A 27,752-nucleotide genomic window follows, 5' to 3' on the forward strand; every position below is an offset into this window, starting at 1 on the left:
ATATTACTGACAACAATGCATATAGGCTACAATGAAGAGGTCAAGGCAAACGGATCGTTGCATATGTAAAGTAAAATGTCTCCATGTCCAAAAGAGGTGCGTCCAACTGTGCAACAATGTATCTTAAAATCCGTTGGACATCAGGGTACGTGTCATTCGAATTAAGGCGAAGATACAGTGGCTCCTGCGAATCTTCCAATCCTGTTCACACAGTCATTGCCTGTTCACATGACATTACAGTTCGACCTCCCCTCCCCCACTGATATCTAGCCAAACCGCATCCCCGCGCGCACGCGTAATACTGAAACAGGGCTTTCTCGTCTGTTGGTTGAATCAGATCGTCTTGACAAAGTAGATGAGCCTTCACAACTGCTACAACTTACAATAATTTTCGGAAATCTTATAGCGAATGTAGGTGATATTGTACAGCAGTCGTTGGGTTATAATACGGTATATTTTTTTTTATTTTATTCAGTGTAGGGTTTTCATTATTACAATATTTGGAGACGTTATCAAGAAGTTACCTCCGTTACCAGTCGTTTCCGGGCGGTTTGATTGGGATGAGGCTTCGGTGGTTAAAATCTAGGGTTCTCTCCTTTTCGCAAAATGGCGTTCTTGTTTTGATAGATTGACATTGCTCTCAGCCAATGATGCATGAATTGGCCTGTTTTTGCAGAAATGGTTGGCTTCTGATGACATCATTCGGACATCGGTTGTAGGCGGGTTCTGAGCTGTGAGGGGAGAGTGGCGCAACCGGAGAACTTGCAGGGCCAGGCGCCATTAGGGACGAGTCAAGAAAAACAATGCATTGAAATGCAAAATAAATATGGGATGAGCAATTTATTGCTGTTCGACCATAGGAATTACTCAAATTAATTCGCCATTCAACGTATTGTATGCAGAAAGCTATAGATCACTTTCCGTAGATCACTTTCCGTATTTTTGTTAAATTGCAACAACGTAGCTGGTAGCAAATAAGATGGCGCCTGCTGTTAGCGATCATGCACGTGCATAAAGCGCACTGACTAGGCGGCAGCACCGCGCGCACTCTCGAGAGGAGCGCGGAACCATACTATACTGTATTGGCGTAAAGTCTTGTTATAGTTTATACTGTATTTATGCATTTCCTATTTTGCTATTTAAACCGAGATGCAGACTGATGAACCAACTTCTCTTTAACTACATAAGTCGAAACATGGATGGATGGATTTACGGTCATTGTCTATGAAAATGTAAAAGTGTCCAACAAAAGCTGAACTGAACACTGGCATGAAAGGGAAGAAACTTCACATTTTTGCAGGACTTTAAAGTAACAATTCGATTACAGCTGGATACATTACAACTGGCGGAACTCGTAGTTAATTGCAAATGTGATATTTTAGTAAGAGGACAAGGACAAAAGCAACTGTCAAACCGCTTAGCTGTTGATAGGGAGCATAGCGCTTTCCGCCATGTTGTCCCACTCGGTTCTCAGATTCATTAATCAGTAAATGGCGAATAGACTCTTCACAATTATCCCAGAGAGGAATTACTCTTGTAATTTAAATGCTCATTAACCATTTGTACCTGTCTTTTGCCACTTGATTTTTCATTAAACCTGACTGCCGTCTTATAATTTCCCTCCGCCTGAATTTACTATACTGGATACAAAACAAATGGACTGCATTTTCTGCTACTGCGCACCACTCACCCATGTCCTTGGAAGACATGTAAACAAAGGAAGGAGGTGCATGATGTTCCAACATAAAACCTGTAATGAAGAGGAAGGGAATTGGAGGGACTGCCATGGCCAACAACCGTCCTTGCTCAGTTGTCAGTTTCTGAACGTTTGCACAGAAGCACGCATGCATTAATTCACCATGTCACAACATCTTCCAGCATTACATTTTCATATGAAAAATACACGTTTTCCCCAATATTTCCTACACGATTCCTTTTAAAGTTTCATACATGCATAATATACATATACACGTATATAAAGAGCTTTGTCTCCATCTAGTGTGCAAAAGTGGAAACGGCAGGAGTCGATCCATTTTCTGAACAACCCTCCATCTCGACCAATCATAGCGCTCGTTGTTTCTTGGTCGTCAAGGTGGAACGACATTTTGAGAAAACAACACTGGGGGAAGAGAGAAACAACTATGTCTTCTTTAGGAAGGGTCATGGGTGTCCTTAGGGCCGGGATGCAGCTTCTTACACGTGGACCTCAGAAAATAGTAACCCGAAAGTAAGTAGCTTAACTGGTGTTATAATGTAAACGTTAGATAACAGCTAACTAGCGACAAAAGGTTGACTTCAATATCGTCCTTCATAATTAAAGAAACTATCAAGCACACGTCAGCTGTACACATACATCACCGTCTTCTTAGCTTTAAACAGTAACGTTAAGCTTATAGCTTAGCTAGCAGTCTGACAGTAGGCATACCAAACAAGTGTCCAGAGGTAGGCGCCATGATCAGATGTTAACCCATTGGGTTGTTGGGTTTCATCAAATGTGTATAGCGTAGCTACATTATACTGGTAAACAGTGATACCCTCAGTGCTCTGGTTTTCTGTTTCCTTTCAGAGCTGGTGGTGGACCACACATAGAGGCCCAGTACAGGCAATTCCCACAACTCACCAAGAGCCAGACGTTCCAAGCTGAGCTCCTCAGCAGTGCCATGTGGTTCTGGATCCTGTGGCACTGCTGGCATGACCCAGATGCAGTGATGGTGAATTAAATGTAGATTAGGCTCCAGTTATAGTTATGCCCTGTCCAATCTAGTTTTGCCAGTTCATAGAGGAAAAGATGGAGAGAAAGCCGGTGTCCGTCAAGCAGACTTAAACCCCCATGATGCCTCTTCTCTCAGGGTCACTTCCCATGGCCTGATGCATCCGCATGGACAGACGAGGAACTGGGGATCCCAGCTGACGATGAGGAATGAGGTGCCCACTACCCCACTGACCCAAGGTGTGCCTTTTGTCCTGACCAGTACTGTTGCATCTGTCTTCTTCACAGGATCTGTGACACATCCTCAAGGGATGTTTGTCAATGAGAATGTCTTGTCCTCTGATGAAAGATTGTGTCCATCACAACAGATACATTGTTGGTTTTATACGTATTTGCATTAGGATGGGAAATGGAATGCCTATTCTGTAAGTACAGTAATGATTGTTCATGCACTATAGCCCTTCTGTGTTAATATGCCCATTTCAATTAGGTTCTTTACTGTGGCATTGTTTGAAACCATAGGTGTAATTATATTCTAATAGTATTTTTCTATTTCTAGACCGTGTGTGTGTGTGCCCGGTCCCTACCCGAGTCTACCTGGAGGTCACAACGGTGTCCTGAGAGGCTTTGTTGTACATAGTCCAAGAAATAAAATTCAATTTATTCTGAAACATATCTTTGGGGTGTGTACATATGGAAAATCAATGACTGTATAATAACTCCTAGTTTCCTGTAAAAAAAACTACAATTTAACAGAATCAGTTCATTTTTATATTTACAGGTCATTTTTGAAATGCTGAAACATATTCAATGCATCAAGTAATTGTCACAGTAAGCCAGTGTTTGTATGGTTCAAATCATGATAAATCAAACCATCTGAAGGACTAATGCACAGAGAAGAAACATGACCATTGATAGAAAAAAACACAAATGCAAATAGATTTGCACGTAAGAGTTTACGGTAAATACTATACAATGAAAGAACTGCTGCTAATAACAAACCCTGCCTGCAGGCTAGTTCTTGTGCTTATTACTACACAGACGAGTGGTGAGGACTTCAACATGCAATAAGAGTTAAAAGGTGAACGTGTAGAGTCCATGGAAATGTCTGCCAATAGGATCAAACACTGTATTCCATGGAGGGGAAGACATGAAAGTGTGATGTGTGTCATTAGGTAAAATCTCATTAAGGGCTAAGCGATAGACCACAATTATGCCAAGGTCAGGTGCACTGCAAGTTGAACTCATAGCACAGCTTTCAAGTCAGATACTGTTCAAAGGGTGCTATTAAAGTTACTTGGTGACTGAGTAAGTCTGGATGTCATTCAGTGAAATACTCTGTAGACGAGAGCAAGGGTGTTTAAGGATATTGGGACATGCTGTGTTTTTTGGGGGGGGGGGGGGGTCTGCTCTATCAGAAGGTAGATGCTGGAAGATTGGATTTCTTGGATATTGATACAATGGAGTTAAACATTTTTAGTAGCTAGGCAGAGCTTGAGTATCATCTCCAAATAGAGATGACCATGTTGATTTCTTCAACTTGGTCAATTTCAATGCACAACTGCTTAGTTCGAGAAGGAAGTGGAACAAGAGTCTGGTTGGAAGAACTTGCCTTACAGTGTACATGATGTAACTGGTGATTAAGGTAATCACCAGCTACATATCTGTGGTCATAGCTGTGGTCATGTCTGTGGCATCATTCCCTGAGAGTGAAGAACTACAAATCCACATCAAATCACACACCTCACTTCAGCACCATAGCATAGGACCCCCCCAAAAAACACCCTATTTAAATTGTACAAAATGTATTTTTCGTTAGCCTACTTGACGTAGTCTATAGGTGTAGCAACCTTTTGGAGTCACAATATGACCCATTCTCGTAACACAGAACCCCACTAACCCCTGGAAGCAGAGGAAACCAGAAGAGACCGTTTCAAATCTAGTTAAGAAAGTCCACTTGGACAGAAGTGGAGAAAAAAAAGATTGAGTTAGAAATTCTTACTGACCTGCACAATATCATAACCACATGAAGTCTAAAATGTCCACATATACAATAAGCATAAGAGAGAGAAAGAAAAAAAAAACCTTGAGAGAATTCCCAGAATAGCTGAGGTTTAGGGCCAAAATATAATAAAATCAATATTCACCTCTCAATTAATAAATACATAACTCAGAATCCATAAAGAAATAACACATTAAAATCAAGTAACAACTTGAAATAAATTAAACAAGATATTATACAAGTTGTTTTTCAACCAAGTAAACAACTTACACTATAAAACATTTCTTATTGAGGCAGCACTCTGTGTTAGTCTCCCTTTGACCATCAGAGGGCAGCAAAATCATAAATTCTATATCGAGGAGTATGGCTTTCATATGAGCGATCAAAGTATTAAAACGTGAAATTCAAATAGAGACTTATAATGAACTAATGCAGACAGGTTCAAATGTAATTGTTTTAGACCTGATGGGTTTTTACCTTCCCAAAAAACAGTGTAATGATAAATTAGGCAATTGTCTTTAAATAGATGAATGACACAATGTGGCAGGGAAGACTAACCAAGAGTGCTGCCTCTCAAAACTTCTTTATTCTCTACTCAACGTCATTATTGCTGGTGTGATTGAGATAAGGGGAGTTGGGAGCATGGAGGACGTACAAACATTAAGCACCATTTAGAAAAATTAGATTAGCACTTTTTTCTCAGGGACAAAAAGGGCCCTGCTAGAGAGCCCAGACACAGAGCCAGGTGGGTCAATGCCAGTCTGTATATCCAAACTTCCATCTTGTCCTGGGTCTCATCCAGTTAATAGTGCTGCAGATATTCAAGGAAGGCAGCGCTGGGAGATGCAGATGGTGGGACATCACGCAGCCTTCATTGGCTTACGCGTGTCATTAACATTGGCTGAAGATTTGTCTTCAATGTTGCGATGTACTGTAGACCTCATTCCTACCTCATCCAGACATCTAACACTTCCCCACGGCACGTTGATGCCCACTGGAATTCTAAGTTTCCCTGAAGTTGAGTAATCAACATGCTTTTTTCCCCTTCTTCTCCATTACGTTTTAGAGTGCTTGCAGTGAAGCTGTGCGCTTGATTGGTAGCTTGCTCATGTGAATCCAATACCCTGTGGTCCTAAGCATGCACAGTAAGCCTGTTCGTTTGTGTGTCTGACAACAACAAGTCTCTCAGATGGGCCCTTTCCCCAGGCAGTGATTTCTCCAGGACAAAAAGGTGTCGACTAAATGTACAGAATAATCTGGATGTGAGGACAGGGATCTGTTCCCCTCCTTTAGCTTTGCCTGTGGCCCTCAGAGCTCTATACAAAGACGCCATTGTGTCGGTTCATCTTCAGGATCTTCCCCAGTCTCTGCTTGGCCGTGGCCATTCCTTTCTTGGGCCGCTTGCCTGAAAAACAAAACCCAAAATGAATGGCTGACGTGCTGAATAAAGAGAGAGTTGTGTCACAGTAGCATCCAATCCCTGAGAACATTAACTAATTACTAAACAAATGGAAAGAATCAAATAGTTGGTTGCGTACCTTTCGTGGCCTGGTTGCTGACGGGAGGGGAGTTGGAGGCGTGTCTTTTGGAGGGGTGGAGAGGGGGAGACATTGAGGGATCACAGTACTGGTAGTTGTCGGCCTCTGGGCTGGCATCGTGGCTCAGGGCCCCAAGGGAGAGGGGCCCCTGATTGTCCCAGGCCTCGCTGCTGCTGTTGCCCTGGCTGTCCATGGGGCTCTTGTCCCCCGCCACACGACGCTGGTGCTGCTCTCGGCGCTCCGGTGAGCCTCGGCTCGGGCTGGACCACCACGGCTCCTGGGAAGTGGAGACCTCGTCTGGCTTGGAGGGGCACAGCAGGCCAGCCATGGACAGCATGCCTTGAATGGCCTCCTCTGTGCTGGGTGAAGTAGGACGTTCTCTGCAGGGACACAGAAGAGAGACACTCAGTCATTTACAGTCCACCGCCAGACTCCACAAAAGCCAACTGTGCTCATCTTTACCAGTCAAAAGGGAAGTTATGAATATAATCATTGTATGCATAATATTGGCACATGCTTCTGTTTCAAATCCAATTCCATCGTTATGAGATTACTAAACCGATGGCGTGAACTTCTAGACACTTCTACAATAAATTATCCCTTAATAAATAACTAAATTGCTAAAATATGTTTGTGATTCCAATAACAGGAGCTGTGTTTTAGCTCACCCACGCACAACAGGTCAGACAACCCACCTTTTGAGTGGCTTGTGCCGGAGGTTCAGGTCTGTCTGGTCTAGCTCTATGGTGTGCCCCGTGGCCCTCTGGGATGAGCCCCTCTCCTCATCATCATCACTCTGGGAGCTTCCTGAATCTTCCTCAGAAGAGGTGTTTTGCTGCAGAGAGGGAGAGAGACGAGAAACTGGTTGAGGGATGATACACAACAGACAGTTTTAAGTGCTATGTTCTCACTGATAAAACCACAGTGGGGGTAGACCATGTTAATATCAGGTACCTGTGTGTTGGAATCACTGTCCGAGTCCATGTCCGACACGTCGGAGTGTCCTGAGGCTTCTTCCCCGAGTTCAGTCTTAACCCTCTCAATACCCCCTGAGAAGGCAAACAGACATCATTAACCACAGATAATGGTAGGAACCATTCCCTCTCCGTGTCCAAGTCAACAGGTTACTAGACCTAGTCTGTGTCAACAACATGACCCTTTAGAAAGCATGGTGTGTCTGGGACAATGAGGTCAATAAACTGACAAATATATATCTATCTATCTATATCTCGTGAACTGCTTCAGCATCATGACTTACTGAGGTGGCCTGGTTTCTCCTCTCCTCCCATAGTGCTGTGCTGCTGTTCCTGGTCTGACTCAGTCTTCATCTCCTCTCTGCTCTTCAGTTGGCCCACGGACGGCCTCTCACTCTCCGCCTTCACCGGGCTGCTAGCCGTGCTACTACCTGGTCTCCTCGCGTCTCGGATGATCCGTCCGTTGTGCAGCGTGAGACGCAGGTGTGTGTCTGGGTTTTCAGCAGCAGCGGCAGAGGCGGTGGACACCATGTTGAACTTCCCATGCACCGGGGGACAGAAGGTAGGGTCCTGTGGTAGAGACAGAGTTATAGGACTCATTCAACACAGGTATCAGACGTTTCTATTGAATTGTATGACTCTTTATAACATGGGAACAGTATTGCTTTCAGTAGGAGTAATGCACGGAAAATACTAATGTGGTTTATTGATTGATCTAATGATTATTTCCAATAATAACAAGGCATTTAAATGTGACATATGCCAGAGAGCGTGTGACATTCTAGTTTTACGTTGTGGGAGTTTCACATGTTCCTCTCACCTCCTCCAGAGGGCCCACTTCCAGCCTCCTGAGCACCTCTCTGGTGTGCAGCTCCAGGATCTCCAGGTTAGAGGGAACCTTAGGGCCCTGCTCCTGCTGCTCCCGGAGCCTCCGGGCTGCCCGCCGCGCCTGACGGGCCGGGCACACCCTCTCCAGCGTGGAGCGCGTGGCCGGACACTGGCCTCCACCGCTTCCCTGAGATTTCACTGGCTTGTTGGTGCCACCACTGCTGCCCTGGTCTTCCTGTTGGAACACACATAACACCATTAGAGGAGGGAGGGGTTTGAACACAACCTCAATATTTAAATCTAATCTACATCTATAAACAAGGAAGTCGCAAGAGAATGATTGCCAGTTACAAATAAGGTGCAACAAATTCATCACATCAGTAACAGATTAATTAGAAGCACTTCTCATACAGCCCCTCAGATCGAGTGCTCTTCCACCTACACAAAGGTGATGCTCCTCAGGCCCTTCCCCCTGTGACCCCAGCACAGCCCTTACCTCCAGGTAGCGGATTTCCTTGGTCAGCTCTTTAATGAGACGGTTGGGCCTGATATGGTCGGGGACCTCGCTGGTGGGCTCCGTAACCTGCAGTCACAATGTTCCACACACAATTAGGGTGGAGTTGAACAAAGAGGCTCTGTTTCCACCACTGGCACAGTGTCATCAGATCCAGGGGAAACCACTATGACCCCCACCCCCTTTCCATCAGAGCTCAGCTGGGAGATAAACCAATCAGTCTAGATATTCATCAGCCAACATTGTAGAGTCAGGTGCAGTATAGAGAAGGTGAAGCCAGGACCTTCACCCATAGATACAATGGAAAAATAACACAAATATTCAATTTCATTCGGTGCCCCTCACCTCTCTCTTCAGCCAGGTTTTCAGTGGACTGATTAAAGATTTCACTCCCTCCACTAGGTAGGTCTGGGGCGGGCAGTTGTCTTCTCGCAACTCTGAGAAAGAGAACAAAGGCATTATATTTGTTATGATGCTTGTGAAATAAAATAAAAACACTACAATATATTTATTGGGTTAGGTGGATTTTACAGCTTCACTCACCTTTCAGGGTCTCCAGCAGGTTCTTGGCCACATACCAGCAGATAGCCTCAAAGTAGGGAAACTTGAAGAGGTCTGGAGTCTTCAGACGACGCTCCATCTCATAACACCTGAGCTGCATGCCAATGTTGAGGTTGTGGAGGAAGTTGCCTCCGAACGCCATGCAATCCTGAGAGGTGAGGACGGCATGGATCCATCCTGCAGAGGGCAGCACACACAAACACAGTCAATGTTTGACTCACTGACTGTGGTAATACAAGGACACTGGCCAGGTGTTGTATTTGTCAAATCGGTAGCAAAGCATCGATCATCATGTCACTAGAATAAGACCCTCGATATTCATTGGAAAAAAGCATCAAGTTCATCACCTTACACTTTCACCACCCTGAGAAGTTCATCATAACTTATTTCATCTGTAGCCTAATAAACTGCATGCTTTCCTGAGAGTAGTGGGAGGACCACACACCACATCATCGCGTGACTCCAAGTTTACTTCGATATGATAGTTATTATATCAATATTTCCGCATAAAAGGGCAGTTCTATCACATTATTCATTTTATCGACACAAAAAGATCCCACCATGTCCAGCATATTTTGTTTTGACAACAATTGGAAGGTTTACAGGCTAATGTTTCCATCGGTTCTGTCGTCACATTCCCTCTCCGACATCTACTTTACTGGCAGAAAAAGGTTGAATGTAAACCTGGTATGTGACACACAAACACCAACCTGATAAAAACTGACACACACACTGTTGGCACACAAACTGACCTGACAACACAAACATACAGGGTCATATCAGGCCTGCCTGACCTGGTCAAGATAAAGCAGGGCTCTTTATACCTCCGGAGAGAACAGAAAGCAGAGGCGGTGGTGACGCAGCACTGATACTGCAGGCACTGACGCGGTTACGGGGTTACCGCGGTTGAGTGGCCAAGTATGTTGTGCTCTACCCCCTCCTCAAATCTCTAACCCACCTCTCCACCTCTCCACACCCCCTTAACCCCCTGGAGAAAACACAGCTGCAGTCCTTAACCTTTACTCAAGGTATACAACTTTGGGAGCATTTTAAAACGTGTGAGTTTTCTTGTTCCTATGGGAGTATTGACACAGAAATGTATGGATACCCTGAACTTGTGAAAAGTCTTGAGTTGCACACGATTGCTGTTCTGAACCGATTGCATATCCTGTATAGTTTTACATCATCCTCAGGTGATCTCCATGAGCAAAAAAACATGGAACCCTGTGATCTACAAATGAAATACGACCCCCCCCATCAGGTAAGCTTATGGAAGGATCCTTGTGGTGACAACGGAGATGGTGAGATGGGGTTAAATCACTAAAGGACATGAGTGAAACCCCTCTAAAAGCCATCTGGAGTTAATGAGGAGAACAAGGAGCATGTGTTAACCATCAGGTTCTGCTTACTGTGGTCGCCCGTTCACGGCTCTCTAGACGTGTTACGTCATCAAGACATGGGGTGGAATGTGAGAGGTGAATTACAAGTCACATGCTATAGCAGAGGCTTGGCTGAGGATAAAGTAGGCCCAAGAGCTTCTAATATGGTCACTTTCACGACATTACTGGTGCTGTTGTTCCATTAGGGAACTTCCTATTGTGTTACGACAATAGACGGGTGTGTCTAGGCTGTTGCTGAGCAAAGATTTATTTTCCAAATTCTCTTGGCAATGACATGTCAGTGTTTAAAATAAGGGAGTCAGTTTCCAGGCAGGCACCCTGGGAAACTAGACTGTTTTGTTTCTGTCTACTTTGAGGATATAGACAGGTTTCTCTACGGAGGGGCAGACAAGACTACCAAAAGCAGGCGTGTGAGGTATTTAAGGACACAGTGGAAAAGGTCTTTTAAGGACACTGTCTAATTCCAGAAGGGTTTCTGTGTCACACACTCACAGGGCCTGTCTACATCGTCAGTGGTAACCCCTCTTCATCTACACTATGGTTCCATTAACACAAGCCTAATGTAAGCTGTTTAGCTCTTCTCAGGAAAACTAAATACATGGCATGTTACAAGAGAAAGCAAATAAAGACCAAATGCTTGCACACACACACACACACTCTGCAGTGGAGGCTGCTGAGGGGAGGACTGCTAATAATAATGGTTGGAATGGAGCAAATAGGATGGTATCAAACACATGGTTTCCATGTATTTGATACCATTCCACCTGTTCCACTCCAGCCATTACCACGAGCCCATCCTCCCCACTTAAAGGTACCACCTTCCTCCTGTGACACACACACCTGTGGGGATGAGCAGCGTGGTTCCTTGCTGCACGACACACTTGTAGCACTTGTCCACCTTGTCCCCGAAGAACACCTCACTCTGGTTGGGGGAGGAGCTCCACGCCTCGTATAGTGCAAGGTTGACCTGGGTTGGCTTGATCATGTAGAATATCTTCTCACCCTGGAAACACAGAGAGTAGAGGGAGTTAACGACAGTTCATAAAAAAATCAACATTTTAACCCAAGAGACATCACAATGTGACTAGAAAATGAGGAGCACTCAGATGCCTGCAAAGATGTTTCATTTCAGAGACACACAGATGTGTTTGACTTTCACACCAGGGGATTTTTTTCTTCCATTTATGGTGCATTTCCCAGCCCTCTTTTTCACAAGCTGAGCTGCACATTGCTTCTATAGCGAAGGAGAGTGCTTGCCTGCCAGCCTGGTGATGTCACCATGAACACAAAGCCCAGTTTGTGATTAGCAGCGGTTGGTTACTTTGTTGCCGTTGGAGGGATCATTTATTACCACGGCGGGGACAGAATTCCCCCTGGAACTTCCTCCAGGGTACCAATCAGCCTAGATTGCTCTAAATAGCTCCCCCATGTACAAACATACTTGATTAAATGTCAGTGCGCATTACAAGTGGTGAGGGGAATGCCAAAGAGCGAGCCAGGCCATCGATTTATCACCAAATAATGTTGTGGACACAGTTGATTTTATTGACTTGCCAAACTGCACTCAGTTCACTGCTAGGATTTGATAGCCTAGTGTCCATGTAGGACATGTAACTAACACCCACTCACCCAGAGAACGTGGTACCACACAGAGGTGCCGCCGAAGTCTATGTGGAAGTCAGTGTAGCTGTTCTTAACCCCCATGAGGCAGTACTTCTGGACAAAGGGCTTGGGGAAGAAGGAGTCATCTGGCCAGTAGTTCTCCACCCAGGACATGTTCTGAGCTACGTCAGGTACCACCACCTGATCTGCCATCCTGGGGGGAGAGAGTGAGCGGTAAGAGGGGTATGGCTACTTAAGAGGGTCAAAATCACAGTAAAAGTGCTGAAATGTACTAAATAATGATATCATTGATAATAAGTAGTTTGATCACTTTTGTCATGAGCTGTACATAATGTAATGTTGAATGTTTGTGATCACTCTCGTTTTTCTCTTGTGAATCATGAAGAACTTGACAGCAGTCTGTGGATGCTCTTGATTTCTGTTTGCATGTCTTGTAAATAGCATTAATTTTAAATAGATCCATTTGAATGGAGAGAGAGTCGGCAATGGATTATTAGAAGTAGGACCAAATTACAGCTTACCTGGTATCAGAGAACTCCAGGCTGATAACGTTGAGCACCTTGGGCCGATGAGGCCTGTAGTAATACTTAATAAACTCTTTCAGCTTCATCTTGCTGTCTGCTTGCCTGGCCACGTCGATGACGTCAATGACTTTGTCACCGCCTGTGGACGACAAGAGAATGATGACCAAGCTGTCATATAGTGGAGCAGACAGCAAAACGTGGTATCAGTCTGCCCATGGAATCATCATCATTTTGTGTCTACAGTTGCACCATTCAGCCAGATATACTACATCTGGTTAAGAGAAAGGATCATTCCTACTGAAGTGACAGACAACAGGGATAGACATTTTAAATGGGAGCCAGTGGGCGAGGGGATCTGAACTCTGAAGCTCTCTGGCATTTCCATGTCTCTTTACAACTCCTAAGGGAGAGACTGGCACAGCCAATACACCATAGGAGTGGATGGAGTGGGGGGTGGGGGGTGAGGGCCAGACAATCTGTCCAGTCCATATGAGTCCCAGAGGTGGAGACTGGGGAAGGGGCCACTGTCTTTAATGGGTGTGAGGGTAAAAACCCACAAGCACTCACACAGCTGGGAGGCAGTGAATCAAACGACACAGTGAAAGCCGGGGAGAGAGAGGGCCGGAAACGGGGGCCTGTCGGCAGTGTGGGGACAGGACAGCTGGTGCTTGTGTGATCCTCCCACCACCAACCCACACACCCCTAATGTTCCCCAACCCCCTACACATCACACACGGCGGGTCCAGCTGGCCAGCGTCTGATGACAGTGAACAGCTGGAGTTAGGGTAGCTAGCCAAACAGAGAGAGCAGAACAGAGAGTGTTCAGTCTACCAGCCAACAAGCCCAAAACAGACCATAGTAAATACTCCACACTACACCTTTATATTGGCTGGTAGCACATGGTCATCACAACTATTCCTGTGTTTTAAGCAATGCACCGATACCTGGCATTCACTCCAGCTAGACCCTGTAGGGTGCTTCCAGACACCAACCTTTCACATGATATTTAGACTGAAAACTTCACCTACCCCCAACGAGGAGGAACAACATTAAGTACTGGGAGGTGACAAATGCCAGGAGGTTTATCCTAAGCTGGCCGACCATAGTCTAGGCTTGGGTAACCCCAGGAGACAGCAGGTTCCAGGCCTGTCCCCCATTGTGTCCCAACTGTAAGGAGGTAGGTAACCTGATCCTGCTTGTGTTCTGTCTCCACCCAGTCACAACACCTGTGCTGCTTCTCATCAGAGCAGCTTAATGCTCAACGGAGCATGGCAGAGGGTGGAATATGAACTTCCATGATAAAACACAAGTGGCGTTGGGTTGCGTTGGGCGTCCAGTCGGTCCAGATAGCTGTGGGTTAGTAATGGGCTTGTAATAGGAGCCTTGTGGTACCAGGCCTTTCTATTCTATAGAGAGCAGAGGTGGTCATGTTGGGGGCTGAGGAAGACCTGCCCTCCCCTCCTGTAGGGCTTATTCAGCCATTGGGAGATGATTGATAAAGGGGCTAAATACCCTCTGAACCTGGCACCTGTTTGTTTGACGGACAGATGGTGTCCGCTCAACGTTAGGCGCTCATTATCTGACAGGGAATGCATTCATTAGCTTTTAATTATATTCTATTTCAAAGCAATAGGTGTAGGTAACATATGTCCTATCAAATGGGCATCCCGTGCAGTAGACAGGCAGTGGATGGGTTGGTAATCAGTCTTAGCTGTGCTACATGCTAAATGTAGCACAGCTACATATACTACACCACTTATTTACTTAGACTCTGAGGATGTTTGCAAATAGACAGAGAAAATCTAGCCCAGGGTGCTTGAGCATGCCCCGCCACACACACACAAACAGTACACACACACAGGACACTCTCTCTATGTCCTTACCGACAACGTGCTCCACATCTTTGACAGAGAAGGATGGTTGAGGCAGCCTGAGTCCCAGTCCCTCTATGTTGGACACAGCGATGGGGTACTGCCAGCCGTGGCTTTCCAGGTACCTCTGGGTCACCTGCTCCCCAGGCATCCACTGCAGGATCTCATCCCCACTGCAACACACACACACAGAGACAATGGTTAGTGGCTAATTCAGGTTGATATGTTCAACTCTATGTAAATACCCAATGAGAGAAATTAAGAACATAATACATGTTAAGTATTGTGACTAAAACAAAGATCACAGTCTTGTTCATAGAAACACAACTGCTGAGGAAACGTGTGTTTTCTGTGCAGGTGTGAGAGTGGGTCTAGCTTAGCATCAGAGTCCTTGGTGGTAGGTGTTCTGGGCTCCTACCTGGCAAAAGTCCTGTTCTGGAGCTCCTTGACAAACACAGAGGTGCCAGCCTGCACTGGCTTGGTGCCATCGTCCTGCTCGGTGTAGTCATGCCTGTGCCAGTTGTTGCGCTTTTTCACTGCAAGAGGAGAAACGCAGAACATCAGACTCACAGAAAGCCACAGCCTTCACTGGCCATGAAAACGATCACTAGTGACAGACCTGAGACAAATTATTACCGTATTCAATTTTCTTCCCTTAAACCAACGGAGGCTTGTGAATTATGGATAATAGTCATTAGTCTTGATAATATATTTTCTCCGTTCCTCCCCTAGCAGAGGCCAAGGTGAGGGCTAGGACCAATTTAAGTCAAAGGATTACAGCCCCATTCAATTAGCCTGTTAATGTCTGGCCCCGGGCTCTGAGGTCAGGCTCCTAAATCAGACTGGAGACTGACGCTCTCCTGGGGACAGTCCATCAGCCATGGAGGGGGAGAAAGTGGGAGGGATGGAGAAAGAGAGGGAGAGAGAGACCGACTGAGGAAGAGAAGACAGAGAAAAGAGAGGGAGAGAGAGACCGACTGAGGATGAGAAGACAGAGAAAAGAGAGGGAGAGAGACCGACTGAGGAAGAGAAGACAGAGAAAAGAGAGGGAGACCGACTGAGGAAGAGAAGAGAGAGAAAAGAGAGAGGGAGACCGACTGAGGAAGAGAAGAAAGAGAAAAGAGAGGGAGACCGACTGAGGAAGAGAAGACAGAGAAAAGAGAGGGAGACCGACTGAGGAAGAGAAGACAGAGAAAAGAGAGGGAGACCGACTGAGGAAGAGAAGACAGAGAAAAGAGGGAGAGAGAGACCGACTGAGGAAGAGAAGACAGAGAAAAGAGAGGGAGAGAGAGACCGACTGAGGAAGAGAAGACAGAGAAAAGAGGGAGAGAGAGACCGACTGAGGAAGAGAAGACAGAGAAAAGAGGGAGAGAGAGACCGACTGAGGAAGAGAAGACAGAGAAAAGAGAGGGAGAGAGAGACCGACTGAGGAAGAGAAGACAGAGAAAAGAGAGGGAGACCGACTGAGGAAGAGAAGACAGAAAAGAGGGAGAGAGAGAGCCCGACTGAGGAAGAGAAGACAGAGAAAAGAGAGGGAGAGAGTGCGACTGAGGAAGAGAAGACAGAGAAAAGAGAGGGAGAGAGAGCGACTGAGGAAGAGAAGACAGAAAAGAGATGGAGAGAGACCGGCTGAGGAAGAGAAGACAGAGAAAAGAGATGGAGAGAGAGACCGACTGAGGAAGAGAAGACAGAGAAAAGAGATGGAGAGAGACCGGCTGAGGAAGAGAAGACAGAGAAAAGAGAGGGAGACCGACTGAGGAAGAGAAGACAGAGAAAAGAGAGGGAGACCGACTGAGGAAGAGAAGACAGAGAAAAGAGAGGGAGACCGACTGAGGAAGAGAAGACAGAGAAAAGAGAGGGAGAGGGAGACCGACTGAGGAAGAGAAGACAGAGAAAAGAGAGGGAGAGAGAGACCGACTGAGGAAGAGAAGACAGAGAAAAGAGAGGGAGAGAGAGACCGACTGAGGAAGAGAAGACAGAGAAAAGAGAGGGAGAGAGAGACCGACTGAGGAAGAGAAGACAGAGAAAAGAGAGGGAGAGAGAGACCGACTGAGGAAGAGAAGACAGAGAAAAGAGAGGGAGAGAGAGACCGACTGAGGAAGAGAAGACAGAGAAAAGAGAGGGAGAGAGAGCCCGACTGAGGAAGAGAAGACAGAAAAGAGGGAGAGAGAGAGCCCGACTGAGGAAGAGAAGACAGAGAAAAGAGAGGGAGAGAGTGCGACTGAGGAAGAGAAGACAGAGAAAAGAGAGGGAGAGAGAGCGACTGAGGAAGAGAAGACAGAAAAGAGATGGAGAGAGACCGGCTGAGGAAGAGAAGACAGAGAAAAGAGATGGAGAGAGAGACCGACTGAGGAAGAGAAGACAGAAAAAAGAGATGGAGAGAGAGACCGACTGAGGAAGAGAAGACAGAGAAAAGAGATGGAGAGAGACCGGCTGAGGAAGAGAAGACAGAGAAAAGAGATGGAGAGAGAGACCGACTGAGGAAGAGAAGACAGAAAAAAGAGATGGAGAGAGAGACCGACTGAGGAAGAGAAGACAGAGAAAAGAGATGGAGAGAGACCGGCTGAGGAAGAGAAGACAGAGAAAAGAGATGGAGAGAGAGACCGACTGAGGAAGAGAAGACAGAGAAAAGAGATGGAGAGAGACCGGCTGAGGAAGAGAAGACAGAGAAAAGACAGAACGGACAGACAAAGAGACACACAAAAACAGACTGGAATACTGACTCAAGGAGGGTCCGTGTTGGGGTTCACAGTTAGGACAGTGGTAAACGTCAATGTCCACTGCATGGTGCTCTTCCACCTGGACACAGCTGTGGGGAGACAGGAGACATCACTGTCAGTATAAAGAGAAAGACAGAACCATGATAGCCTGGTCCCAATATGTGGTATCACATTGACCATAGCGGTTGGCAAGTCAGTACAAACAAATCTGGGACCAGGCTAGCGCCATGGTGTTTCCAATAAATCAACAGGAGGACAGGAGACTGTTCTCTCCGGGATCATAACACCAGATAAGATGTTGTGGAAACAGGCAATCTCTCTCACTGATATCCCCATGGTTCCAGGGCCCATGCTCTGGACAGCTTGAGGGATTGTGAGAGGGATTGAGAGGGTGTTGTACACAAGGGAGTCAGTCCACTGCATGAAATAATTAGTAGGGCGACCCCTACTTACATGATTTAAAGCTTTTGGGAAAAGGGGTCACATACAAGTTTCTCTCACTGGGTCATCCTTTGGGCCAGACTTGAGACTTACGAGAGACAGAAAAGATATCATGTTTTTTCTAAACTGACAGCCTGTTCTGACAGTCTGTGTGGCTGTGGATAGTGATTTATAGGAGGAGCAGAGAGGCAATAGAGAGGTTGAGGTAAACACAGATCCAGAAACACTACAGAGTGGTGATGTATAGGAGGAGCAGGGAGAGGTTGAGGTAAACACAGATCCAGAAACACTACAGAATGGTGATGTATTGGAGGAGCAGGGAGAGGTTGAGGTAAACACAGAGCCAGACTACAGAGTAGTGTATGTGGGAGACAACCTTTTGGTCCCTCATTTTTTAAAGGAGGTACGAAGTCAAGCAACCTTGAAGTTGGGAGGCGATCGGTTTCATTTGTCTGGAAGACAGGGGTGTTAGGGCAAGGAATTAGTTAGTTAGGGCAAGGAGTTTTTCCCTAGGCCCCAACAATAACCTCTAGACCATTCTGGGCCAGATCTTTCCTATTGGCCATTTACAGACTGGGAATCACAACCATGCGTTTGTCTCAGTATCTCACTGAACTGCGACAGTGTTGACGTCACTCAAACCCCTACACCACCAAACCTCCGACCGCCCCACAACAGCCAAACCACAGGCAGCAACACACACAATCCTCTTGTGCATACCAATGCTTTGTTCCATAAGAGAACGCTGAATAACACACAGAATCCTGTGAATAGGCTTTGAGTGTTGCCATTATGTGTGGATGCCCACCGATGCATGGAGAAGGGGAGAAAAACGGCAGGCAACATTTTGGTGTCACTGGGGTATGGGAGGAATCTAAGACAGCACTTTAAAGAGCTTCTTCTCAAGTAAACAAAAAGATAGCCCATTTAAGCTAAACTTTAGTTTCAGCTGACAAGAGCATAAAGAGAAATGTGGACTAATATATTTTGCTGCACTGACATGGAAGATTACGTAGCAGAAAACACAAAGTTCCTATTTCTTCATTGCGACAATCTGTTTCATTGTGAAATACAAACAAACGGAGTTTCCCTAGTAGCTAGTTTAAGTGGCTTGAGAGTTCATAAAAATGGCAACAACTTAGCGAATCTCAAGCAATTCCACCTTCTTCCTGCTCTGCAGTCTTCCTCTCATTCAAATCTCCCTGCTCTGTGACTGATCTTCAGTGGGTACATTTAAATGAGTTCCTGCTCTCTGATGTTGGGAGTGAAAAAGTGGAATTCCTTTCAGTGTGAAAACAGAAAACACTGGGGGACTTGCTTAGGGCGGTAAATGACAGCCATTAAAGTTCCAGCTCCCTCCCTCAGGTTCCCGGAGTTAGCCTGGGGGCTAGGAGTTGTGTGAAGAGCCTGGGGGCTAGGAGCTGTGTGAAGAGCCTGGGGGCTAGGAGCTGTGTGAAGAGCCTGGGGGCTAGGAGCTGTGTGAAGAGCCTGGGGGCTAGGAGCTGTGTGAAGAGCCTGGGGGCTAGGAGCTGTGTGAAGAGCCTGGGGGCTAGGAGCTGTGTGAAGGGCCTGGGGGCTAGGAGCTGTGTGAAGAGCCTGGGGGCTAGGAGCTGTGTGAAGAGCCTGGGGGCTAGGAGCTGTGTGAAGAGCCTGGGGGCTAGGAGCTGTGTGAAGAGCCTGGGGGCTAGGAGCTGTGTGAAGAGCCTGGGGGCTAGGAGCTGTGTGAAGAACCTGGGGGCTAGGAGCTGTGTGAAGAACCTGGGGGCTAGGAGCTGTGTGAAGAAGTAGTAAAGGTTTCAATAGCAGAAAATACGACTATTTTCACAGAGGGCCTGCCTAGGAGTGGACACAGTTCTCACCAGCCACCATCAGCCTTGATCAGAGTGGAAATTGTAAAGGGAATCAAAGGCCAGCAGGAAGCGGCGTCACACCTGAACTTTCTCTGGTGGTGCATTGCTGCTGGTTAAGTCTCCTTAGCAATGGTGTTGTTGTTCAGCAGCTCACACTCTCACTAACTGCAGAGCCAGCCTGAAGCCATAACAGGTTGGGACTGGGAGTAATAACCGAGGTAAGCAAGAGAACCTTGCCTGATTTTAGGTAGGAATAAGACTTAAAAATGTATAATACATTTTTTTGGGGGGGGTACTTTTATACCCCTTTTCCTCCCTAATTTTGTGGTATCCAATTGGTAGTTACAGTCTTGTCCCATCGCTGCAACTCCCGTACGGACTCGGGAGAGGTGAAGGTCGAGAGCCAAACACAACCCCGCCAAGCCGCACTGCTTCTAGACACACTGCTCGCTTAACCCGGAAGCCAGTCGCACCAATGTGTCGGAGGAAACACCGTCCAACTGGCGACAGTGTCAGCGTGCATGTTCCCGGCCAGCCACAGGAGTCGCTAGTTCGCGATGGGACAAGGACTAGCTGGCCCGGCCAAACCCTCCCCTAACCTGGACAATTGTGTCATGGGTCTCTCAGTACGGGTCCAGCTGCAACACAGCCCGGGATTGAACCCGGATCTAGCACTGCGATGCAGTGCCTTAGACCGCTGCAACACTCGGTAGGCCGCTAACTGTTTTTCCTGGTCAAGTAAAGTCATCGGAAAAAACTCAGGGCCCCATTTATAGAAGATCCAATGCTATAAACACCTTCAGTGTCCCAACCCTACAGAGTGACCTCAACAGTCCACCTCCACTCACTTCCTACGTCAGCAGCCAAGACAGAGTACAATGCAGCAGTGGGCTGGAATCTGGTCTCCTGAGGTTGCTCAGTGGCCTTGCTGGGGAGACTAGAATGAGTCACAGTGCCAATTATGTCACCCCGGGCCTGACATGAATTCTCCTGCCTCTCTGTCAGGGTGGGACATGCTAGAGCGAGCGAGACAGAGTGAGCTGTGTCGAAGACAAAACTTTGGTATTTAGTGTATAGTAATAAATCAAGTGAGCCCTGCCTTTCCAAAGACTAAATTGGCATAAAATCAGCCCTGGGGGAAATAAAGCCCAATATGATATGGGTAGTGTTTGTCTTTCACTGTCTCACCACTCTCCCAGAAACAATGCCAGCCCCCTGCCAATGGTGAGCAGACACCAGCATAGCAGCATGAGGTCAAACCAAAGAGAAAGATTGAGGACTCATCTTTTTATCTGTGCCATTAAAGCATCTGTAACAGCACCAGAGGCTATTTTCTTCTTCATTGGCTGATTGCTCCCAACTCATAGGAATCCATACCCAGTTGACTACTTTAAAATTGTGGAAGCCCTCAATGGCAAAGTCCATGCTAAAATGCATTATATCATGATGAGTTCTCCATCCATGGGTCAAACATCCTGTCCTGAATCAGGAGAGCTGTCAACTCTCCTACTGCCATCAGCTCCTATCCCTCTACATCCTCTGTTGTGGAGCTGCCTGCCTTCCTGTGTGACTGGGGTTATTCATTAGTCTATGTACTGTGAGGGGTTCATTGTGTCTCAATGATCAACCGAGACACAAAGGGTTGTAGGCGGGCTCAGCCATTGCTTTAAGCACTTAATAACCCCCCTGCATAGGGCTCCAACCCGCCTACATTAGAGAACTGGCAGATAGCTAATGGGGGAGAGGATGGGAGATGGGGAGGGCAGTTAAACACACCTGCTTGGGTTCATTTAGACCCAAAGGGCACCTGACTCCTGCCTTTCCAAAGACTAAATTGGCATAAAATCAGACAATTTGAACCCTCACGGAGAAAAGGAAAGGATACCCATCATATCAATGCACTGATGGGTATCAATGGGTACAATGCACTGATGAAGGGCCTTCGTACACAACAACCTCTCTCCGCCATTAACCCACATCACTAAGCTTCTACAGACAGCTTAGGGTAGAAGGACTTCTCTGTTGGCAGCTGGAAAACAAAAGAGGATTGCTGCTTTGTTGTTTATGGGGCATTGCAGTCCCCCGGGGAGGGAGTGGAACAACTTCATTGTTTATGGTGCAGGTTGCATTGCCTTGAGGTTCTCATGTTGAACTGAGTAGTTTCTTCTAAGGCGGTCGGGGACAGGGTTTGTGTCTTCTCACACATGCTCTCAACATAGGCCTACGTCTTTTAGTGAGCCTCATACACATGGGCCATACACAGTCTTTGCCTCTCCCACTAGATCTGTCAACACATGATTACACTGCCTGACAAACTGGATTGGTCCTTAGTGCAGCAGAGCTTACTCTGATATTCAAGCATGATACAGTTGAAGTCGGAAGTTTACATACTCTGTTTTTCACAATTCCTGACATTTAATCCCAGTAAAAATTCCCTGTCTTAGGTCAATTAGGATCACCACTTTATTTTAAGAATGTGAAATGTCAGAATAATAGTACAGAGAATGATTTATTTCAGCTTTTATTTCTTTCATCACATTCCCAGTGGGTCAGAAGTTTACATATACTCAATTAGTATTGGGTGGCATTGCCTTTAAATTGTTTATCTTGGTTCAAACATTTCGGGTAGCCTTCCACAAGCTTGCCACAATAAGGTGGGTGAATTTTGGCCCATTCCTCCTGACAGAGCTGGTGTAACTGAGTCAGGTTCATAGGCCTCCTTGCTCACACATGCTTTTTCAGTTCTGCCCACACATTTTCTATGGGATTGAGGTCAGGGCTTTGTGATGGCCACTCCAATACCTTGGTCATTATGGCCATTAGTGCCTCTTTGCTTGACATGATGGGGAAATCAAAAGAAATCAGCCAAGACCTCATAAAAAAATAGAGACCTCCACAAGTCTGGTTCATCCTTGGGAGCAATTTCCAAATGCCTGAACGTACCACGTTCATCTATACAAACAATAGTATGCGAGTATAAACACCATGGGACCACGCAGCCGCCATACCGCTCAGGAAGGAGACACGTTCTGTCTCCTAGAGATGAACGTACTTTGGTGCGAAAAGTGCAAATCAATCCCAGAACAACTACTAAAGACCTTGTGAAGATGCTGGAGGAAACAGGTACAAAGTATCTATATCCACAGTAAAAACGAGTCCTATATTGCCATAACCTGAAAGGCCCCTCAGCAAGGAAGAAGCCACTGCTCCAAAACCACCATAAAAAAGAGACTACAGTTTGCAACTGCACATGGAGGCAAAGATCGTACTTTTTGGAGAAATGTCCTCTGGTCTGATGAAACAAAAATAGAACTGTTTGCCCATAATGTCCATCGTTACATTTGGAGGAAAAAGGGGGAAGTTTGCAAGCCAAAGAACACCATCCCAACCGTGAAGCACAGGGGTGGCAGCATCATGTTGTGGGGGTGCTTTGCTGCAGGACGGACTGGTGCACTTCACAAAATAGATGGCATCATGAGGGAGGAAAATTATGTGGATACATTGAAGCAACATGTCAAGACATCAGTCAGGAAGTTAAAGCTTGGTTGAAAACGGGTCTTCCGCCTCCCGGGTGGCGCAGTGGTCTGCATCGCAGTGCTAGCTGTGCCACCAGAGACTCTGGGTTCGCGCCCAGGCTCTGTAGCAGCCTGCCGCGACTGGCAGGTCCGTGGGGCGACGCACAATTGGCCTAGCGTCGTCCGGGTTAGGGAGGGTTTGGCCGGTAGGGATATCCTTGTCTAATCGCGCACTAGCGACTCCTGTGGCGCATTGCACGCTAAACAGGTCGCCAGGTGCACGGGGTTTCCTCCAACACATTGGTGCGGCTGGCTTCCGGGTTGGATGTGCGCTGTGTTAAGAAGCAGTGCGGCTTGGTTGGGTTGCGTATCGGAGGACGCATGACTTTCAACCTTCGTCTCTCCCGAGCCCGTACGGGAGTTGTTGCGATGAGACAAGATAGTAACTACTAACAATTGGATACCATGAAATTGGGGAGAAAAAGGGGTAAAATTAAAAAAAAATAAAAAATAAAAAGAAGAAGAAAATGGGTCTTCCAAATGGACAATGACCCCAAGCATACTTCCAAAGTTGTGGCAAAATGGCTTAAGGACAACAAAGTCAAGGTATTGGAGTGGCCATCACAAAGCCCTGACCTCAATCCCATAGAAAATGTGTGGACAGAACTGAAAAACCGTGTGCGAGCAAGGAGGCCTACAAACCTGACTCAGTTACACCAGCTCTGTCAGGAGGAATGGGCCAAAATTCACCCACCTTATTGTGGCAAGCTTGTGGAAAGCTACCCAAAACATTTGACCCAAGTTAAACAATATAAAGGCAATGCTACCAAATACTAACTAAAGTGTAATGTAAACTTCTAACCCACTTGGAATGTGATAAAATATAAAAGCTGAAATAAATAATTCTCTACTATTTTTCTGACATTTCACATTCTTAAAATAAAGTGGTGATCCTAACTGACCTAAGACAGGGATTTTTTACTTGGATTTTATGTCAGGAATTTTGAAAAACTGAGTTTAAATGTAGTTGGCTAAGGTGTATGTAAACTTCCGACTTCAACTGTTCATCCACAGCTACACCTCCAATTGACTCAGGCTAATTTACATAATTTATCAGAAGCTTCTAAAGCCATGATATCATTTTCTGGAATTTTCCAAGCTGTTTAAAGACAGTCAACTTAGTGTATGTAACCTTCTGACCCACTAGAATTGTGATACAGTGAATTATAAGTGAAATAATCTGTCTAAACAATTGTTGGAAAAATTACTTGCACAAAGTAGATGTCCTAACCGACTTTCCAAAACTATAGTTTGTTAACAGGACATTTGTGGAGTGGTTGAAAAACAAGTTTTAAATGACTCCAACCTAAGTGTATGTAAACTTCCGACTTCAACTGTATGTAGGCAAAGTAGGTGTCATCGTCATTAGCGGACCAACTAATATCCTGTGACTCTAAACGACTGGAAATCAATACATGATGCTGTTGAACTCCTAATCAGCATTGATCAATCTGAGAGTAATGTCATTGGCATACCCCAGAGACAAAGACCCCACAGAGTCCCACTAATGAATGTAAACATGACACTAACCATCATCTGAGGTCTGAGTCACACACACTAAAAACACAAGCCCTCCCACAAATTCAAATTCTCTCACAACATGGAGGAGGAGGACAGGGGGAGAGCATCCATCTCTCTTCAGTCTTTTCCCCTGGCTGAGAGTGTAGGCCATAATGATGGATGGTACATTGAAGTTGCCTCTGTGGAGCTACCATCAATCATTCCCCTGTGTCCCATCCAGTCTCTGCTGTCTCACCACTACCACACACTCTACCAGAACCAGACATGAACTGGGAGTCACACCCACGCAGCCTGGAGAGAGACGCAGGTCTATGGGCTGCAACGTGAGCCACTGACGCCATACGGGGTTTGTTGTCGTTCGTAATGCAATGTCTCAGCAGTGTGCCATCTCCATAGTCTCAGCAAAAGCATCCGCAGCACAGGCCAGCTCAGTGGATGTGAGGCTCTTTCACTGCACAGGCCCTATGCACATGCCTGTAGTGTAGTGTGTTAGGCCATTAGGAAACTAGCAGGGCGCTATTTCTGCCTTCTCCCCCTTACCTGGTCCATAGTCTACACCTTATAAACAACACAGAGCACTCTGGTTGGCTCCTCTGCCTAGTTCCGTTTGGGAGCCGTAAGCCATACTTGTGTATACGAGTATCCAGGGTTCAGTCACTGGTGAGAGAAAGCAGATTCCCTCCTGGCCAGGCAGCTAGTCACAACCCCGGCTCACACTTGTGGAAGTATGGTGGTGTGCCGACAAGCGGGCACCAGGATTATGGTGCAGGCATGGCAGCTTCTCTGCTTTCCACTACGTTTGCATACCATTCACAGCCAGAGGCATGCCACTTCCTTCTGGCGAGCCTGATGGGAAAGATTGGTAGAGAAGCCCCTGGTTTTGGGCAGAGCAGTGTGTACATGTGTTATTAGTCAACGGGGAAGCTCCAAAGTTTGTTCCTCTTCTTTTGGCACATGACACAGACTGAGTTCCCTGGCTCAGGCATCCCATCCTTCTGGGCGTTGCGTTCTTGGCAGTCTACAGAGTGTAGTTACGCAATAGCTTTGTAATATCCACACAAGCCAAACTGTTATTGTATTCATATTAGTTGTCTTCAATTTTCTCCTCAATACTCCTTTCTTCCACTAGGGGTATAACACATGTGCCTATTTTCGGTGAGAGGGGGATTTAAATACCCAACCTCGAGCTGTCAATCAAAAGCTCAAAAACAATCATATTTTCTCATCTTAGGTTTTTGGCCACTAAATAGTTAGGGATAAAAATAAACAAGATCAAATGAGGACACTCACTCAAATAGTAGGATTTGTGTAGTTTACCCTTAAAAATGTTGATCATGCAAGAGGTCACTTGGCTAGTGGAGGTCACTTGGATAGTGAAGTGATGCCACCAAGAATGTGCCAGAGATTGACGTTACATTTCAATCCAATTCACAAAAGCGCGTGGCCTAAATAGGAAAGTCTATTAGGATCAGGTCAGGTTGTCACGAACATAGTCTGATTAATCAGGCTGTAATACACAATTATTGTATATTAGAGGCTGATTAAGCAGACTAGCATTAACCCAACTCAATAGTAAAGGATGACAAGCTGGATTAAAATCAGAACCCACGCCTTTAATCGATAACCAGGCAACTTTGTTCTCAACTCAATTGGATAGGCTAAGCCTATAGGCTTCTTTCAACAGACCAAATGTTTAAAGGGCTGGCTTTGATCACCGTGATTGACAGCTCGTCACACACAAGCTTAGCTGGCAAGCTAACGGTAGCAAACTAGTAACGTTAGGCTAATTTCTTTTGACAAACTGCTTTCGGCTAAGATAGCATTTAAACCTCCAACACACACGATTAATAGCCCAATAAGTAGAGTAAAATACTAACTCCCAATATGTATAATAGAAATAAAACACACTGGCTCGGTTTACTATTTTGTAAAGTTTAGCTAGATCGAGGTGCCAAGTGTGAGAGACCCGGTTACACACAAATAGCAGTCACAACTGCAAGACAATCCTCGCTTACTCCCAAGCACCTGCTGTTCGTTTATTCGGTTAAATCGATTGCATGTGTCAAGGAAGATGTAATCTCCATACCTGCCATGAAACCAGTCGTTACAGAGGTCGCATTCGATCATGAACCGGCTCACATCATAAGACTGCCGGCAGACACAGTACAGCGGGGCCGCCGCCATCTTCCTACTGTCCCCAAACAACGCAGGAATAAAGTGGGGCGGGGATTTGGTTGGGTACGCGGAAAGAGTCGAGGGGAAACCCGATCATATGCGAAAGAAAGCATGGGAAAGCCATTGGGGCAAGCCTATCTCTGACGTCAATTTCCAAATGATTTATTTCCACCTAGTTACTCAGTGTAATAGCAAATACCTATACTTATAACATTGTGAATGATGTAAATAGTTTTTATTTTATTTAACTCGACAGTAATCGTTGACCTATAAACAACACTGATATGATGCAAACTGACACAACTTGGTCAAAGTGCCCAAGGCTGCACTCAGCAGGAAAAGCACTGCCATTGGTTTGGACTCATATGGCCTGGTTCAGAATACAGGAAGCGTGAGCAACACAACAAAATGCTCTCCCTGCCTGGTATTTCTCACCGTGCGTTTGTGACGTGCTTTGTGCGTAGGGAATAGCAATAGGACTGCCGACCCGTTTGATCTGTGTGAGCTGACAGTGCCCATCCCCCCATAAACCCATCTGTGCAGCTCTGCATAGTCAAGTAGGCTTAATGCATGCAAGGCATGCGGCACCGTGACTGCACCTATGGAAACATGCAGTTATTTGCTGACTTTGGCATGTGCCTGATACTGTATTTATACTAGAGAACCATTTATGAAGCCATCCTAAGGAGAGACAATGATGCTATTTAGAAGTCGATATTTCATAAACATGAAAATAATTGTCGGATTTTAACGTGTAAGTGTAACTGAGGTTGAATGTTTAAATTGTCTTGCTACAGCTTGATTTGAGGGTGTTGCATGGTGCTTAGGTCAAAGCCCATCAGTCATGATGGTGTGTATATGGCCTGGGGCATTCCCTGAGGTTTCATGACAGCTCCCTGTGGGGAGCCACGCTGCTTTAATGAGC

At 46.0% G+C, this 27,752-nt stretch overlaps 2 protein-coding genes across 2 annotated transcripts; one reads left to right on the plus strand and one right to left on the minus strand.

Annotated features, from left to right (window-relative positions):
* The first annotated feature begins 300 nt into the window (after positions 1–300).
* Positions 301–3,381, plus strand: LOC110490480 (NADH dehydrogenase [ubiquinone] 1 beta subcomplex subunit 2, mitochondrial). The gene is made up of 4 exons (XM_021563885.3): positions 301–2,227; positions 2,567–2,711; positions 2,850–2,950; positions 3,270–3,381. Exons 1-3 carry the CDS (start codon positions 2,142–2,144, stop codon positions 2,922–2,924), a joined length of 306 nt encoding a protein of 101 aa, XP_021419560.1. The 5' UTR covers positions 301–2,141; the 3' UTR covers positions 2,925–2,950; positions 3,270–3,381.
* A 77-nt stretch (positions 3,382–3,458) lies between these two features.
* On the minus strand, positions 3,459–26,933 carry LOC110490481 (lysine-specific demethylase 7B). Its single transcript, XM_021563886.3, has 16 exons — positions 26,739–26,933; positions 17,269–17,354; positions 14,964–15,081; positions 14,558–14,718; positions 12,672–12,813; positions 12,157–12,343; positions 11,368–11,530; positions 9,110–9,304; positions 8,912–9,003; positions 8,549–8,635; positions 8,045–8,287; positions 7,509–7,794; positions 7,205–7,299; positions 6,946–7,085; positions 6,251–6,630; positions 3,459–6,117 (listed from the first exon to the last, which is right to left on the minus strand). The coding sequence occupies exons 1-16, from the start codon at positions 26,834–26,836 to the stop codon at positions 6,029–6,031; spliced, it is 2,562 nt and encodes an 853-aa protein (XP_021419561.3). The 5' UTR covers positions 26,837–26,933; the 3' UTR covers positions 3,459–6,028.
* Between the last annotated feature and the right edge of the window lie 819 nt (positions 26,934–27,752).

The sequence above is a fragment of the Oncorhynchus mykiss genome, chromosome 15 (assembly GCF_057628025.1).
Source record: "Oncorhynchus mykiss isolate SJ-2025 chromosome 15, ASM5762802v1, whole genome shotgun sequence".
NCBI classification, from domain to species: domain Eukaryota; kingdom Metazoa; phylum Chordata; class Actinopteri; order Salmoniformes; family Salmonidae; genus Oncorhynchus; species Oncorhynchus mykiss.